We start from the raw sequence: 15,210 nt of genomic DNA on the forward strand, positions 1-15,210 counted from the left end.
TTAATTTACCAATTGCATTGTTTATGTCCCGGACTTTATTAAAATGCATCACGTTGGTCCCTCTCTATATCTCCGGCCAGTTTACCTGCCACCGACAATGACATGGCACTGACATGCCACGCTGGCGTATATAACGGCTAGCTGATGTGGCAATTGGAACTATTTGACCCATTGTGGTCCTTTTGCCTATTTTCAACCCTAATTTCAGCATCATATCTCTATCATTGTTCATCTTCTTCTCTTTGCTCAGGAACGTTCTTCAACAGCTTCTTTGTTGTTACTCTTTGAAACTGAAAGCAAAATCATGATTGGATGTTGCCCACCTTATAGAGACATCCTTCTCCAACCATTAGAGCATTGTGGATGCTGTCAAGAAGGTGGATGTTGTCATCAATGCCATCTCTCGTGTCCATATCAGGCGCCACAGCATTGGCTTGCAGCTCAACTTCATTAATGCCATTAAGGAAGCCGTCAACGTCAAGGTTTCATTCAATTTATTTTAGTTTTTAATTTCATCATCAATCAATTAATAGTCTAGTCTTGTATGTCCATAGCGCTTCTTGCTGTCGGAGTTTGGACTGGACCCAGCGAGGATGGGGGAAGCATTAGAGACAGGAAGAGTGACATTTGAGGACAAGATGGTTGTGAGGATGGCGATAGAAGAAGCAAACATCCCTTTCACATACACCTCCGCCAATTTATTTGCGGGCTACTTTGCGGGCAGCCTGTCTCAGATGGGAGTCTTTCGTGCCTCTCAGGGAAAAGGTCCACCTCTTCGGAGATGGCATACTCAAGGCCGTTTTCGTCGATGAAGACGATGTCGCCACCTACACTATAAAGACCATCAATGACCCCCACACCCTTAACAAGACTCTCTACCTCAGGCACCTCCCGACAACATTCTCTTGCAAGAAGACCGTCGAAATACCAATTGTTTCACACTGTTCACATGATCAAGGCCAGTGAAGACAAAAGCTTTAGCTGCATTAAACAAGAAGATGATGCTAATGACAAAGTTGGTGTCACATTATCAAAAGAGAAAAGACCTTATGACAATTGTAGGGGATGCTTTGAAAACCAACATCACCACATTAAGCCCTCTTGTGCTTTCAACATCTGAGCAGTTGCTATTCTTTACAACATTAGTTGCCAAGAAACTTTTAAAGACGAAAATCAAAGCATATATTTTAGATTTCAAGCTTACATTCGAATATTTTTGCATCCATGCAAAAGGCAGGGCCGTTTTGGATGAGTTGAAGAAAAACTTGCAGCTATCTCCATGGCATGAATTGGCTTATACAAAAGCCAACAAAAGGGTCAAGAAAGGTGATAGAGTATAACAAATAGCATTTGGTTCTGGATTTAAGTGCAATAGTGCAGTATGAAAAGCTCTCAAGGCCATTAACCACAACTTCCCAATTGAGGTTCCAAGGGTTTCATCTTTCTAATTCTAAACAATGCAATTTCACATATCATTCTTTGACCTTGACTCGCACATCTAATCATGATTTTGCTTTCAGTTTCAAAGAGTAACAACAAAAAATAGGAGGACGTTCCTGAGCAAAAAGAAGAAGATGAAGAGCAATAGAGATGGGATGCTGAAGTTAGAATTGAAAATAGGTAGAGAGACCACAATGGGTCAAATAGTTTCAATTGTCATCTCAGCTAGCCGTTATATATGCTAGCGTGGCATGTCATTGTCATGTCACTGCCGCGGCAGGTAAACTGACTAGAGATGTGGAGAGGGATCAATGTAGTCGAAGATATAAACAATGCAATTGATAAATCAAAGATTAAATCAATGCAATTCGTAAATTTTATAACCACTTTGGGGTTTAACTCCTAATTTTAGTCTCAACTTTCAAACACTACCCTAGAGAGTTCTCCAGAATGCAGACCAATAAGGATGGGAACTAATTCACCTAGGTAGCGTTTGGTTACTGAGACATAGACACTGAGACATAGACACAGTGGTACACGGTGACACATGTCTGCTGTTTGGTTTGGTGAGACACAGATTTTCGAAGGACACGGGAGGACACGGATGGACACGGAGACACTAAATTTGTGTACCTCCAATTTGGTGAGACACTGAGATACAACTTGTGAGACACTAATTTTTTACTCTTTTACCCTTATTGAGTTTTTAAAATTTGTCTTCTTATCTTCCCAAATCTTTTTTTTTCTCTTTCTCTTTTAGATTCTACAACTAAATTTACTTTTCTATTTTTTTCAAAAAAAATTTGTACATTTAATTTTTTTATTTATTTAAATTTTGATTAATCTTTGATAAATTCTGAACTTTAATTTTCTATTTTTTTCAAGAATAATTATATATTTAATATTTAAATGATAATTTAAGATGGTATTAGAAGAAATAAAAAATTATTAGAAGAAATAAAAATTTAATGGTGATGGCATGCATTGTTTGGGATAATAGGTGTATTGTAATGATGGTAAAACTTATGGTTGAATAAAGGGTAATTCAGTCTTTTTTAAATATATGTGTCTTGTTTCTTATTTTTGCCAAACACAATACATAAACACAAATATTTTATGTGCATGTCTTTAATGTCTGTATCTCTGTGTCTATGTCTCATCAAATACATCAACCAAACGGAGCCCTAAGTATGAGTGTATCACACATTGGGCCTTTCTTGTTTCGGAAAAATACAAGACAAATGAGTATACGAAAAAAAAAGCCCATTGGGCACCATCCAAAAAGGGAAATGGGGCCCACAACAACACGAACCTCAAAGGCTCAAAACATCAATTCGATCATTGCACGCTTTTGAATTGAATTGAGCCTTCAAAAACACAAAATACAAACTTTTCAAAGAACCAAAATCCAATGCAAAATTTCAACAAACACAAGCACACTCAGTAAATATTCTCTCTCTCCAATTAATTTCCCAACTATAAAATCAAAATAAAAAATATTAAAAAGAAACAAAATAATAACAAAATTCGCAAAAGCAAAAGCCGAAAGAAAACCTGAGGGTGAGGGGGTGGAAAAAAGGTTCATCAAAATTAAAAACAACGTGGGAAGAGAGAGAAGCAGTCACACATGCACACACTAACACAGAGTCAGAGTCAGAGAAACATTTCATTTCATTTCTTCTCATTTTTTGTTTTAAAAAAGAAAAATTTTGAAACATAAACAAAAGAAAAAACAATTCTTCTTTCTTCGAGTTTGGTTTTTGTTTTTTAGTTAAAAGGTCCTGTTTGACACGAACATCAAGCAATCGCACCGTTCGTTCATAAAAACGAAATAAAAAGAAAGAAAGAAAAAAGAACAAAAACAGATTATTATTATCACAATTATTAAAAAAGGGGGATTAATTATGAAAGGTGGTGATGGAGTTATTGTAGTCAAGAGCAACTGTTGTTGCTTTTGGTTAATTATTTTAGGTTTTCGATTATTATCTTTATTATTATTATTATTGTTTTTCCTTTGGCTTTGGTTCTTTTATTCTTCTGCATGCTTTCATTTCATTGTTCTATCTTTTCAATCCCATATTACACGCTGCTTTTCCATTATCCTTTTTCAAATTTCCAAATTTAATCACCCAATTGATGATTTTTTGTTATTTATTTATTTTCATCTATCAGGATAACAATCCTGTGCCTTTTCCATTCCTTGACTACTACGGAATTTTGATTTTTCAAGAGAGAGAAAGGCCTCAAATCAAAGAGAGAGATAGAGAAAAAGAGTAGCATAAAAAAATTAAACAACAAAACGATTCCTTTTTGGTTACCCTAATTTTGTTTCTGTGCTGCTTTGTTCTTCTTCTGCTGCTGCTGCTGCTACTGGTGCTGCTCCTTTTTCGTTGTTTTGTGGGTTCTGGATTTCTAGGGTTTGAAAGGGGAGAAAGTTTCGATCTTGATCGGGTTCGAAAATGGAGGGGGAAGCTGCTTCGGATGCAGAGATTGAGAACAATAATACTCAGAAGAGGGAAGATGCTGTTGGTGATAACAGCAATGAGAACAACAATGGAAGCAACAGTAAAATTGGTAACTCGAATGAGGGTCAGAGCAAGCCCAAGCGACAGATGAAGACCCCTTTTCAGCTTGAGACACTGGAGAAAGCTTATGCTTGTAAGTGTGTTGTTCAGTTCTTAGAAATTTCATGCTGTTTATTTAGTGATGTTTTTGAAGTTGAAGGGTTTTAGTTTACTCTCCTGGGGTGTGTTCAGTTTTTGTTTTAACTGTTATGTGTTAATTTTGATGGAAATTTTGGTGCTTTTTTATTAGTGGAGACTTACCCTTCAGAGACAATGAGGGCTGAGCTCTCTCAGAAGTTGGGGCTGTCCGATCGGCAGCTACAGATGTGGTTCTGCCACCGCCGGCTGAAGGACAAGAAGGATTTGCCACCTAAGAAGCAGAAGAAGGCAGTGCCGGCGCCAGTGCCAGTGCCAGTGCCAGTGCCGGCACCACCTGTGCCAGATTCTCCTCCAGACCTCAGGCTGGGCCCTGAGCATGTTAATGAGTATGGATCCGGGTCAGGTTCGGGCTCCAGCCCGCTTACCCGCCCTGAGTTTCGAAATGTAGTTCCCCGGGGTGGTATGCTGGGGTACTATGAGCCACCACAAGCTATGATGGAGCTTAGAGCAATTGCTTGTGTGGAGGCACAGTTGGGGCAGCCACTGAGGGACGATGGACCCATACTCGGAGTAGAGTTTGATCCTTTGCCCCCAGGTGCTTTTGGGGCACCCATAGGTATGTATATTTGTGTCGCTATCTTTGCTTATATTTAAGTGATGTATTGCATGTTATACTTGTGTTAACTGTATGATGCATTATGTGTTATTAGTTTATTTACTTGGACTTTAGCTCTCTTTGCTCCTGTGCGCCGGAATGTGATGTTCAGCTTTGTTTGCCATCTGTATAGCTTGATCGACATTTTCCTTGTTTGGCCACTCAAACTTCTGGTATTTTCTTGTGATGCAGCTGTTACAGAACAGCAAAAGCGACCTAGTCTTGCTTATGACAGTAAAATGTATGAAAGACACGATGTTAGAACAAATAAGGTTGGTTTTCTATATCCTGTAACTGCTCAATATCTTGATGACTTGGTCAGTGAAATGAGCCTGTCTTGAGCATCATTTTGTTTTTTTTGATATCATGTTATAAAGATTGGGTGTTTTTTTAAATCTGTTCCTTTTTATGTCAGAATCTAATCTATAGTGCATATGCCTTTAATTCCTAATTGGTTTACGCTTTCACCTTCCCTTTTTTCCCTGAATCACTTAACTGTACGGGCTTCAATATTGATATGGGCATTTTGTTTCTTTAACTTCTACACTTTTACACGCATTTTAGATAAACATCTAATGTTGCTATTGTAGAATTTGGTGTTCACTTGGCATAAATGTGTGTGGTTTGTTTGAGTCAGGATTGCCCTTTGTTCAATCTTCCAAATAAGTTAAAAAATGTAAATAAAAATAGCATGTTACAAAATTTTTCTAATGAAATTAGTAGCAAGTATCGACACAAATGATATATATCAATAATGTTACATAATCCTTTGACTGAGCTTAGAAAATAGCGAATATCCGTAGTTTGCCATTTATGAATAGTTGAAAACCATATAAATGTTGATGTCTCTGTCTGAGTCTTGCCATTTTCAAATAATCAAATTTGTGTCTCTGTGTTGTTGTCATGTGTCCATGTCATTGTTGGTGCGTCATAGGTTTTTCATCTATTTCCAATTAGCAGTTTGAAGAAACTAGGCATCTTTCTTTATTTATGTTTAAATTAATTTCCGGTCTGGGATGAATATCTTAACTTCTTGGTGTTTTATTTGATATTCTGATTTTAAATTTTAAATGAGCTTTTCTTTTTCAGGCTATGGCGAGGACATTACCGGAATATCCATTTCTTCCAAACCAGCCTGGCATTAGGTCAGATGCCTTTGGACAATTAAATCCACCTCATTTACACGATCCAACGGATGGTCCTTCCAGAACTTCCTTTCCTATAAATGAACAGCTGCACAAAATTCATGCTACCCAAAGTCATTCTGCTCGTGTTCGCGTTTCATCTCAGCAAGACAAGCAAGTGATTCCTTATCCATCTCCTCCTCGAGAAGTTGATGTTGCCCAGCCAAGGGAATCATATGCAAACATAGCTAATGCTGGAATAGACTCCCACTTCGCCGATCATCCGATTGCTGGTCAAGAAAATCCTTATGCTTTACCCAGTGGACAAGTTTTGCAGAACGATATGACAATCCGAATAGAAAAGAAACGAAAGGTATAATTGTTCTGTAAATTTTACCAATATATGCTATTGTCCTCAAGCCATGAAGCTTATTTTAATAATATTTACATAAGGCTGATTTGGTGGTTTTAAAACTTCATTTAGATTGATGATGCCAAAATTGCAAAGGAGGTTGAAGCCTATGAAACGAGGATGAGGAAAGAGCTTGAGAAGCAAGATAACCTTAGACGAAAGGTATTATTGAAATGGATATAGCCTTTTACCGTATTTGTGCAGATCTTAAAAGGAATCTTTAGCTGACCTTTTTTACCCTCTTTCTCTTAGAATGAAGAGCGACTAAGGAAAGAAATGGAGAGACAAGAACGTGAAAGAAAAAAGGAAGAAGAGAGACTGATACGCGAGAGACAGCGAGAAGAGGAAAGATCTAGGCGTGAACAAAGACGTGAAATAGAACGGAGGGAAAAGTTTTTGATGAAAGAACACTTGAGAGTAAGTTTTAGTTATGCCCAATGGTTATATTTTTCTTCTCTATGTTCTTATACAACTTATCCGATTATCCTTTTTCTATTGCGTTCTACATTAAAAAAGGCTGAGAAAAGAAGACGAAAAGAAGAGCTTCGCAAAGAAAAAGAGGCCGAGAGAAGGAAGGCTGCCCTTGAAAAGGCAGCTGCCCGTAGAATAGCTAAGGAATCTATGGAGCTTATTGAGGATGAACAGCTGGAATTGATGGAGCTGGCTGCTACAAGCAAGGGACTTTCCTCGATTATACAACTTGATCTTGATACATTGCAAAACCTTGAATCATTTAGGGGTCAGCAATTTATCTTTATGTTGCTTATGGAATCTAAGATTTGTGATTCATCGAACTTTCAATGTACATCTGTAGATATAAGAAACAAAGAAGGTTCTTCTACTGATACTGTATTATTGTAATGTAGATTCATTGTGTTTTTTCCCACCTAAGAGTGTAAAGCTGAAAAGGCCATTTGCTATCCAACCTTGGATTGACTCTGATCAGAATGTTGGCAACCTCCTCATGGTATGTTCTTATACCAGTCTTGCTTTCAGTGGCAGTTATCTATTGCTATGGTTCTGTGGAGAGTGTTTTTTTTTTGGGAGGGGGGGGGGGGATTCTCCAGATAGCTTCTGATGGTGATGTGTCACTCTTCATGAGTGGTCGGATAATGATGCCCTTGTGTTTGTTTGTATGAGATAGTGATGGTTATTTAAGTAAGCCTATATGTTACGTATATATGCAAATCTAGTTGTGTACCACTGAAAAATGTGTTTGCATATCTTATTATGTGTTTTATTGATGTCATTCTTTCAGGTTTGGAGATTCCTGATTACTTTTGCTGATGTTCTTGAGTTATGGCCTTTCACTCTTGACGAGTTTGTACAAGCATTTCATGACTATGTGAGTCAATTCAGCATTTGCTCATGATTTTTATGTCAAATGAGTTGTTTTCATGTACTCGTTTTCTGACGATGGATGTTCAACTCAAATCATCTGATCACAGGATTCAAGATTGTTGGGTGAGATACATGTAACTCTTCTTAAAGTTATAATAAAGGACATTGAAGATGTTGCAAGGACACCTTCAACAGGATTAGGAATAAGCCAGAATGGAGCTGCTAATCCTGGAGGTGGCCATCCAGAAATTGTGGAAGGAGTAAGTTGAGATGTTTTTAAAAATTTATCCATCCTTTTCAGGCAAATTTAATAATAGTTTTTTCTGTTGCTTTTCACTCTAGTAATACTGTATTTTCTATGCTAGGCATATGCATGGGGCTTTGACATCCGAAATTGGCAGAAGAACTTAAATCAGTTGACATGGCCAGAAATTTTCCGACAGTTAGCATTGTCAGCAGGATTTGGACCAAAGCTGAAGAAAAGAAGTATTACATGGTCATATGCAAATGATAAAGATGAGGTTTATTTTCTTTCTTTTGCTTTGTAGTTTTCACCTTAAATACTTGGCTACTCCATAGTATAGGGCATATTTATGGTAGCATTTCATTCTGCTTTCTTGACTTGCCTCTTTTACCGTTGAATATTTTCATCTTCCATTTATGATTTTGCATGCATGTTAAATCAACATTCAATTTTATCTTTATTTTGACAGATTAAGTGGATCAAAATGTATTATAATTGCAGGGGAGAAGTGGTGAAGATATCATTTCTACACTTCGTAATGGTTCAGCAGCTGTAAGTGCACTGGCAAAAATGCAAGAGAAAGGTCTATTAGCTCCTCGAAGGTCAAGGCACAGGTTAACTCCAGGAACAGTTAAATTTGCTGCCTTTCATGTTCTCTCACTTGAAGGTAGCAAGGGTCTAACAGTACTTGAGCTAGCGGAAAAAATTCAGGTTAATTATTCTTCATTTTAAGTGCTCTTTTTAAAACATTGTCAGCTCTGTTCTAATGTGTATTTTCCTTCCAGAAATCTGGTCTTCGGGACCTGACCACCAGCAAGACACCAGAAGCATCAATTTCTGTTGCTTTGACTAGAGACACTAAGCTTTTTGAAAGGATAGCTCCATCAACCTATCGAGTGCGTACTGCATTTAGAAAGGATCCTGCTGATGCTGAGTCCATCCTTTCCGCAGCAAGAAAGAAAATTCAGATATTTGAAAATGGGTTTCCAGCTGGTGAAGATGCTGACGATGTTGAAAGAGAAGAGTCAGAAAGTGATGAAGTTGATGAGGATCCTGATGTTGATGATCTAGTAAACCCTTCAAGTGCTGATCCAATTTCTGGACATTTTGATGAACCAAATGTTTCCACACCAAATGGAAAAGAAAATTTGGATAATGATGTAAAACTTGATCAAAATGAGTTTGAAATAGATTTGCCTTGTTTTCCTGAGGATGGTTACAAGGAAGCTGATTGCCCTGGCTCTGTCACCGAACAACCTGTTGTTTGTGAAGATTTGAATACTGGAAATCCTGATCAAGATAATATGGAAATTGATGAAAGTCAATCTGGAGAATCCTGGGTGCAAGGACTTGCTGAAGGAGAGTATTCTGATCTCAGTGTAGAGGAGCGTCTAAATGCTCTAGTTGCATTGATTGGTGTGGCAAATGAAGGAAATTCTATTCGTGTTGTTCTGGAGGTGAACTTTATTCCTTGTAATGTATATCTATCTGTGAGTTGATTTTTGCGTTAATATTTTTAACTTTATCTGGTGTGCTTTTCAGGATCGTCTGGAAGCAGCAAATGCTCTGAAGAAGCAGATGTGGGCTGAAGCACAGATAGATAAAGTTCGTCTGAAAGATGATACTATTAACAAACCAGATATTCCATTACTTATTGCCAACAAAGTTGAAACACATGACACATATCCTGCTGCTGTGGAGGGCAGTCAAAGTCCAATGCTGGACATCAATATTAATAGTATTAATATTGAAACATCACCTGGCACTGCAGAAAACCAAAAGCCAGCACCTGCTGCACAGAGCTTGCATGGTGAAAAGTCCTCCCAAATTCAAGATTTGTGCACAGGCACAGGTCCAGATCACCCTCAGGTGCAGGTACCTCCACAATATTCAAAAAGATCACGTTCACAGTTGAAATCTTATATTGCCCACATAGCAGAGGAGATGTGTATCTACAGGTCTTTACCCCTTGGCCAAGATCGCAGACGTAATCGATATTGGCAGTTTGTTGCTTCTGCTTCTAGCAATGATCCTGGTTCTGGTAGGATCTTTGTTGAATATCATGATGGCAATTGGGAGCTTATTGATTCTGAAGAGGTAAATTGTTTATTCAATATTCCATTGTTTGATCCTTGTTTTGCTGCTCAACTGCATTCTAGATTGGTTTTGACATAGGTGCAATGTTTCTCCAAATGTTAATGGGTTAATAGTTTTGTCTTTATCATTATAATATTATTTATAAATTATTCTATCATTTCTATACAGGCCCTTGATATTCTTTTGGCAGCATTGGATTCAAGGGGGATCAGGGAATCTCATCTGCGCTTGATGCTGAAAAGGATTGAGAAGTCCTTTAAAGAAAATGTTCGAAGGAATACACAATGTGCCAGTGCCAAAATAGGAAGCAAAGATAAATTTTCGATCAAAAGTGAAGAAAATAATGAACCATATTCAATACCTGATCGCCATGATGGAGCTGACAGTCCTAGCAGTACTCTTCATAACTTGAACTCTGACAAATTGGAAACATCATCATCCTTCAAGATTGAGCTTGGGGAAAGTGAGAATGAGAAGAAAGCTGCCATACAAAGGTATCAAGATTTTCAAAAGTGGATGTGGAAAGAGTGCTATAATTCATCAATATTATGTGCAACAAAATATGGGAAAAAGAGATGCAAACCTCTGGTGGACGTTTGTGACCTCTGTCTGCAACCTTATTTTGTTGAGGACTCCCACTGTAAATCCTGCCACAGGACTTTCGCTACAAATAATGGATTTAGTTCTACCAAGCATGCATTTCATTGTGGAGACAAGTTACCCAAAAATGTTCCTATGGAATCTTCTCTTCCCTTGCGGACAAGATTGCTTAAGGTTCTGTTTGCTTGTATTGAGGTGAGTTGATGATAGCTTTGCATTGTTAGAAGTTGCTTCCCCGTTAAATTTTTAATGGCATCATAAAGTTAGGAGTATACTGTATTTACATTTGGAGTTACAGGCATCAGTTCTCCCCGAAGCATTTGGAACAATTTGGACGAATGATGCTAGGAAGCATTGGGGTGTGAGGTTGAGCAAATCATCCTCTGTTGAGGAGCTTTTACAGGTTCAGTTCTTAACAGTTTTATCTTCTGTATTTGCATCATTTTAAAATTGGCAATCAATCCCGGACATTAACAACTCATTTTTCAGATATTGGCCTTGTTTGAGAAAGCTCTACGGAGAGATTTTCTATCATCAAACTTCTCTACAACAGACGAACTATTGGGACTGAGCAATATGGGTGGTAATGCTTCACTTACTTCCACTGATCCTGAATCGGTAGCTGTACTTCCATGGGTTCCACAAACTACTGCAGCAGTGTCTCTCAGGCTTCTTGAGATTGATTCATCTATCAATTATGTACATCTTGAGATACCTGAGCCATGCAAAGAGAAAGAAGCGAAAGAGTACATCGTGAGTTTCTCTCATTTTTCTCTTTTAGTAGACTGTTTTGAGTCCCTACTTTTATAATAGGATGAAGTTCTCTTGAAAGGTTGATCTATTTTTCTATAATGCAAGAAATATAGTGGATACTAAATCTTCCTTAAACATATGATCCTGATGTTTTACTTTTTACTTTTGAGCATGTGGGTGGAGGGCAGGAGATCTTTTATTATATATAATGAAACTCAAAGCATCTAACTCGCTCTTTCTTTCTAGCAGAAGCTTCCTTCAAGATATACGTCCTTCAAATGCAATAGAGAGGTTGAACCAGCAGAGTTAGGGCATGGTGAATTCATTAAAGATAAATCTGCTTCAAAGAAAATTGTTCGAAGTGGTAATAAACGTGGACGAGGGTCTAATGATCAAGGACGGGGTAAAAAGATGTCTAAAAGAATGTACAGTTCCAAACGAGATACTGGCCGCCGAAATGTAAAGGTCAATGAGAATCTAAGTGACAAGCTAAAACAGCAGGGACGAGTACTACAAGGATCAGCTGGTGGTCGTGGTCGCCGAACGGTAAGGAAACGCAGAGTGGAAAAGAGAGCTGTTGAAGATTTGTTGCTGGGCCATACCGCAGTGAGTCATAGCCCCAATATTGACAGAGAACCATTGAGAAGATTTGATGAGGAGTGGGATGGTGAAAGGGGAAGTCCCATGACTCCCGTCCACATTGAAATTGATGACAATAGCAACAGTGCCGAAGAGGTGGAATCTGATGACAACGGCCAAGCAGTAGAATATGATCAAGGTAACTGGGAGGTGGGTTATAATGGCATTCCCGCCAACAGTTGGGGTAGGGACTTTGCTGGAATGAGTGATGAAGATGTGGATGCTTTTGAAGATGACAATGACAACAACAATGACAACGGCATTGAAGAGAATGAAGAAGAGGATTCGGAAGCAGATGTTATGAGTGAGGGTTCAGATGGCATGGCAAATAGGGTCATAAATGAAGAAGGCTCAGACTCATCTGAATCTGAAGATTCTTATGATTAGAACATCCATTTAGTTGATCGAAGGAATATGATTTGCATCTCAAGGCTGTATTACATTTTTTCGATATTGCAGCTTCGCAAGAACCTGAGCTCCAAGTCATGTTGCTTGAAGAGTTAGTAGCTGAGTAGATTTATAGTGGTATATGATCCATGCAGAATGGATCCCTGTATTTTTAAGCATGTTGAAGCAGAGGGCCCTGGCAGCCAGCCTCATTTTGTTTTTGCTCTTCTGTTATTGGCCCTTGTAATAGACACTCATTGATTAATAAATCTTATTACACCTTGATTATCTTTTTGTTGCTTGGAATAGTTACTAAGTGAAATTAGTAAATTACTGTATAAACTGTAATTTCAGAGTGCAATGCTTCCATCTTCAATCTAACATTGTAGGGTTTTATTTGCATGGATGATATTACAGTAACACAGTAATCACAAACCAACCCATCTAAAATGCAGGACTAAAAAGGAGAAAAAGAAGAATGGGAACAAAAAATGTATAAGACTATTATCATACACAACATATACTCTGCAATTGTTGCACCCGAACTTTCCTAGTTTTGATTTTCTGCCCCAGCATCAACCTTGTCTGTGACTAGTATGTTGAACTTGATCCTAAGGTCACCCCTCTTTGAAGGATCCTTTGGAAACGGCATACCTTCTCCTGCAACCACCTCTTCATAGTTTGGACTAATCACATTGTTTACAGCAATGGTCAGATCCCTGCCATCTAGAGTTGTAAGATGGACAGTGTAGCTTGATTGTGCTTCAGCTTCGGTAAGTGATATCTCTTCTGTGACAACCAAATCATTACCGTCTCTTGTAAACACATGGTGAGGCTTCTCATCAATGATGAACACAATATCTGCAGCAATTACATTTGGCTGCTGGTTTCCTTTCTCCTGGAATGTGACTTTTGTTCCCTTTTTCCAGCCAGGTTTGATTTCAATGGTCAAGATTTCCTCCACAGGACTAACTTTCCTGCAAGTAACAAGTCAAAACGACGAAAATTATTTTTCCTTTTAGCTTCAGATTCATTCAGAATAGAAGAACAATCCAGCTAAACTCAACTACTAAATAATGATACAACTATGAACTATCTAAAGTTGGAAACATGTACTTTCTTACCTTAAACATAAAACTAAATTTTTGAGTCCAAAACAATAGGACTCACTTTCCATTCATGAAATTTACCAGAGAAGACAGTTCAATCATAAACTTACCCACTTGCATCCACAACTTCCCTTGAAATCTTCATCTTTTTGGTAGTGCCCTTGTAGAGTTCCTCAAGGGTGCAAAGTAGTGTGTTTTCAATGGGAGGAGCCCTGCGTGGACTTTGATTCATGGGTGTGTCTTCTTCTCTAGCTGAACTGAACATGTCACTGCCAAATATTCCACCAAAGGATCTTGACACCCAAGATCCACCATAACCACCCCTCATGCCCCTTCCCCTTCCCATTCCCATTCCTCCATAGGGGCTTGAACATCCAAAAACTTCAGCAAAGATGCTTTCTGCATTTCTGGGGTTGAACCTAAACATTGTTGGTCCATCCCCACCATGGAAGAATGAAGCTCCACCACCACCACCACCACCACCAGGAGGTTGTCTTTTCCCTTTAAGGACATCTTCTCCATATTGATCACAAATTGCTCTCTTATGCGGATCACTTAGAACCTTCAACAAAACCAATATACCAACTTAGAATTCTATCTATTCATAGCATCAAACTCCAGAGGTTTTAAAATCCCTAATTATCAACATCAATGATCATGATTAATGAGTATCTAGCAATTCAAATCTAAGAGGCTTGAAAGAAGGTGTACCTTACCTCATAGGCTTCAGAGATCTGTTTGAATTTAGTCTCAGCATCTTTGTTGTTGGTTGGATTCTTATCAGGGTGCCATTTCATGGCAAGCTTTCTATAAGCTTTCTTCAAGTCTTCATCTGTGGCAGTTCTCTCTACCTCCAAGGTCCTATAGTAGTCCAACCCCATATCAATTTCGATTTCTCCTCCTTTTTTTTCTCTCTTCTAAGAGGTCTTTCCTTGTTGTTGCTTAAGTGTAGGTAGATTTGGTTCTCTGTTATTGTTATTATTATTGTGTTTTTGACATCAAATTTTCTGACGGTTGTTTTTAATCTAATATTCATCTAGTTAACTAGTTTAGAACTCATTAACTTTTTCAGCCTCTTTCTTAAGTCTTAGTAATATGCTCATCATCATGATAAGATAAAATAATAATTGTTGGATATCATTGTATTTTTAAATTGTTTTTAAGTATCCATGTGATGCACGGGTGGAAAAAAGATGGGATAGCCGATAGCGTTCAGTGAGAAACAGAGTAGGAACGGAATGCAATTATTTTTTTTGGTTGGTTTTCCCGATATTTTTTAACTTCGACAGGTAAAAAACTAATTTGTCCCATATTAAACTCTATTTAGACGAATTCAAATCCCGATACTTGTGCTTTGCCATACGAAGGAATAAGTCTTGGTAAAAAAGCATGACCAAAAAACAAAAGTCTTGGTAATAAACTAAAGAGACCATTATCCCCTCTACTTTGTCATTTTGGGAGACATTCAATTCGAAATTATATTTTTACAATTATAAAAATACTATTTATACATTAAAATTATTAATTAAAATAATATAATTATATATAATTTAATTTATTTTTAATATATATTTTATATTTTTATATATATTATATATTAATAATTAATTTTAATACCTAATTTTAATATATATATATATATATAATATAATAATAATTATTATTATGATAAAAAGACTTGATGAAATATATAAGTAGATAACTCATAAAAGCATGTCATCAACGGTAAAACGTACTTTGATCCTA

The 15,210-nt window shown here is 37.6% G+C and overlaps 2 protein-coding genes and 1 pseudogene across 3 annotated transcripts; 2 read left to right on the plus strand and 1 right to left on the minus strand.

The window, feature by feature from the left end:
* The first annotated feature begins 308 nt into the window (after positions 1–308).
* Positions 309–969, plus strand: LOC112718435 (isoflavone reductase homolog; annotated as a pseudogene).
* Positions 970–2,797: 1,828 nt separating this feature from the next.
* Positions 2,798–12,643, plus strand: LOC112714543 (homeobox-DDT domain protein RLT1). Of its 2 annotated transcripts, none has more exons than XM_025766158.3 (18): positions 2,798–4,098; positions 4,255–4,719; positions 4,951–5,030; positions 5,848–6,255; positions 6,367–6,456; positions 6,547–6,711; positions 6,811–7,033; positions 7,161–7,261; positions 7,553–7,639; positions 7,743–7,895; positions 8,001–8,156; positions 8,381–8,590; positions 8,665–9,336; positions 9,422–9,976; positions 10,145–10,771; positions 10,875–10,979; positions 11,066–11,329; positions 11,576–12,643. In XM_025766158.3, the coding sequence occupies exons 1-18, from the start codon at positions 3,900–3,902 to the stop codon at positions 12,353–12,355; spliced, it is 5,340 nt and encodes a 1,779-aa protein (XP_025621943.1). In that variant the 5' UTR covers positions 2,798–3,899; the 3' UTR covers positions 12,356–12,643. The 2 variants fall into 2 exon arrangements, with proteins under 2 accessions (XP_025621943.1, XP_025621944.1); XM_025766159.3 differs by having other exon boundaries at positions 11,579–12,643.
* An 83-nt stretch (positions 12,644–12,726) lies between these two features.
* LOC112714544 (uncharacterized) lies at positions 12,727–14,596 on the minus strand. Its single transcript, XM_025766160.3, has 3 exons — positions 14,181–14,596; positions 13,575–14,026; positions 12,727–13,332 (listed from the first exon to the last, which is right to left on the minus strand). The coding sequence occupies exons 1-3, from the start codon at positions 14,343–14,345 to the stop codon at positions 12,906–12,908; spliced, it is 1,044 nt and encodes a 347-aa protein (XP_025621945.1). The 5' UTR covers positions 14,346–14,596; the 3' UTR covers positions 12,727–12,905.
* Between the last annotated feature and the right edge of the window lie 614 nt (positions 14,597–15,210).

This window comes from Arachis hypogaea, chromosome 10, assembly GCF_003086295.3.
Source record: "Arachis hypogaea cultivar Tifrunner chromosome 10, arahy.Tifrunner.gnm2.J5K5, whole genome shotgun sequence".
Taxonomy (NCBI): Eukaryota; Viridiplantae; Streptophyta; class Magnoliopsida; order Fabales; family Fabaceae; genus Arachis; species Arachis hypogaea.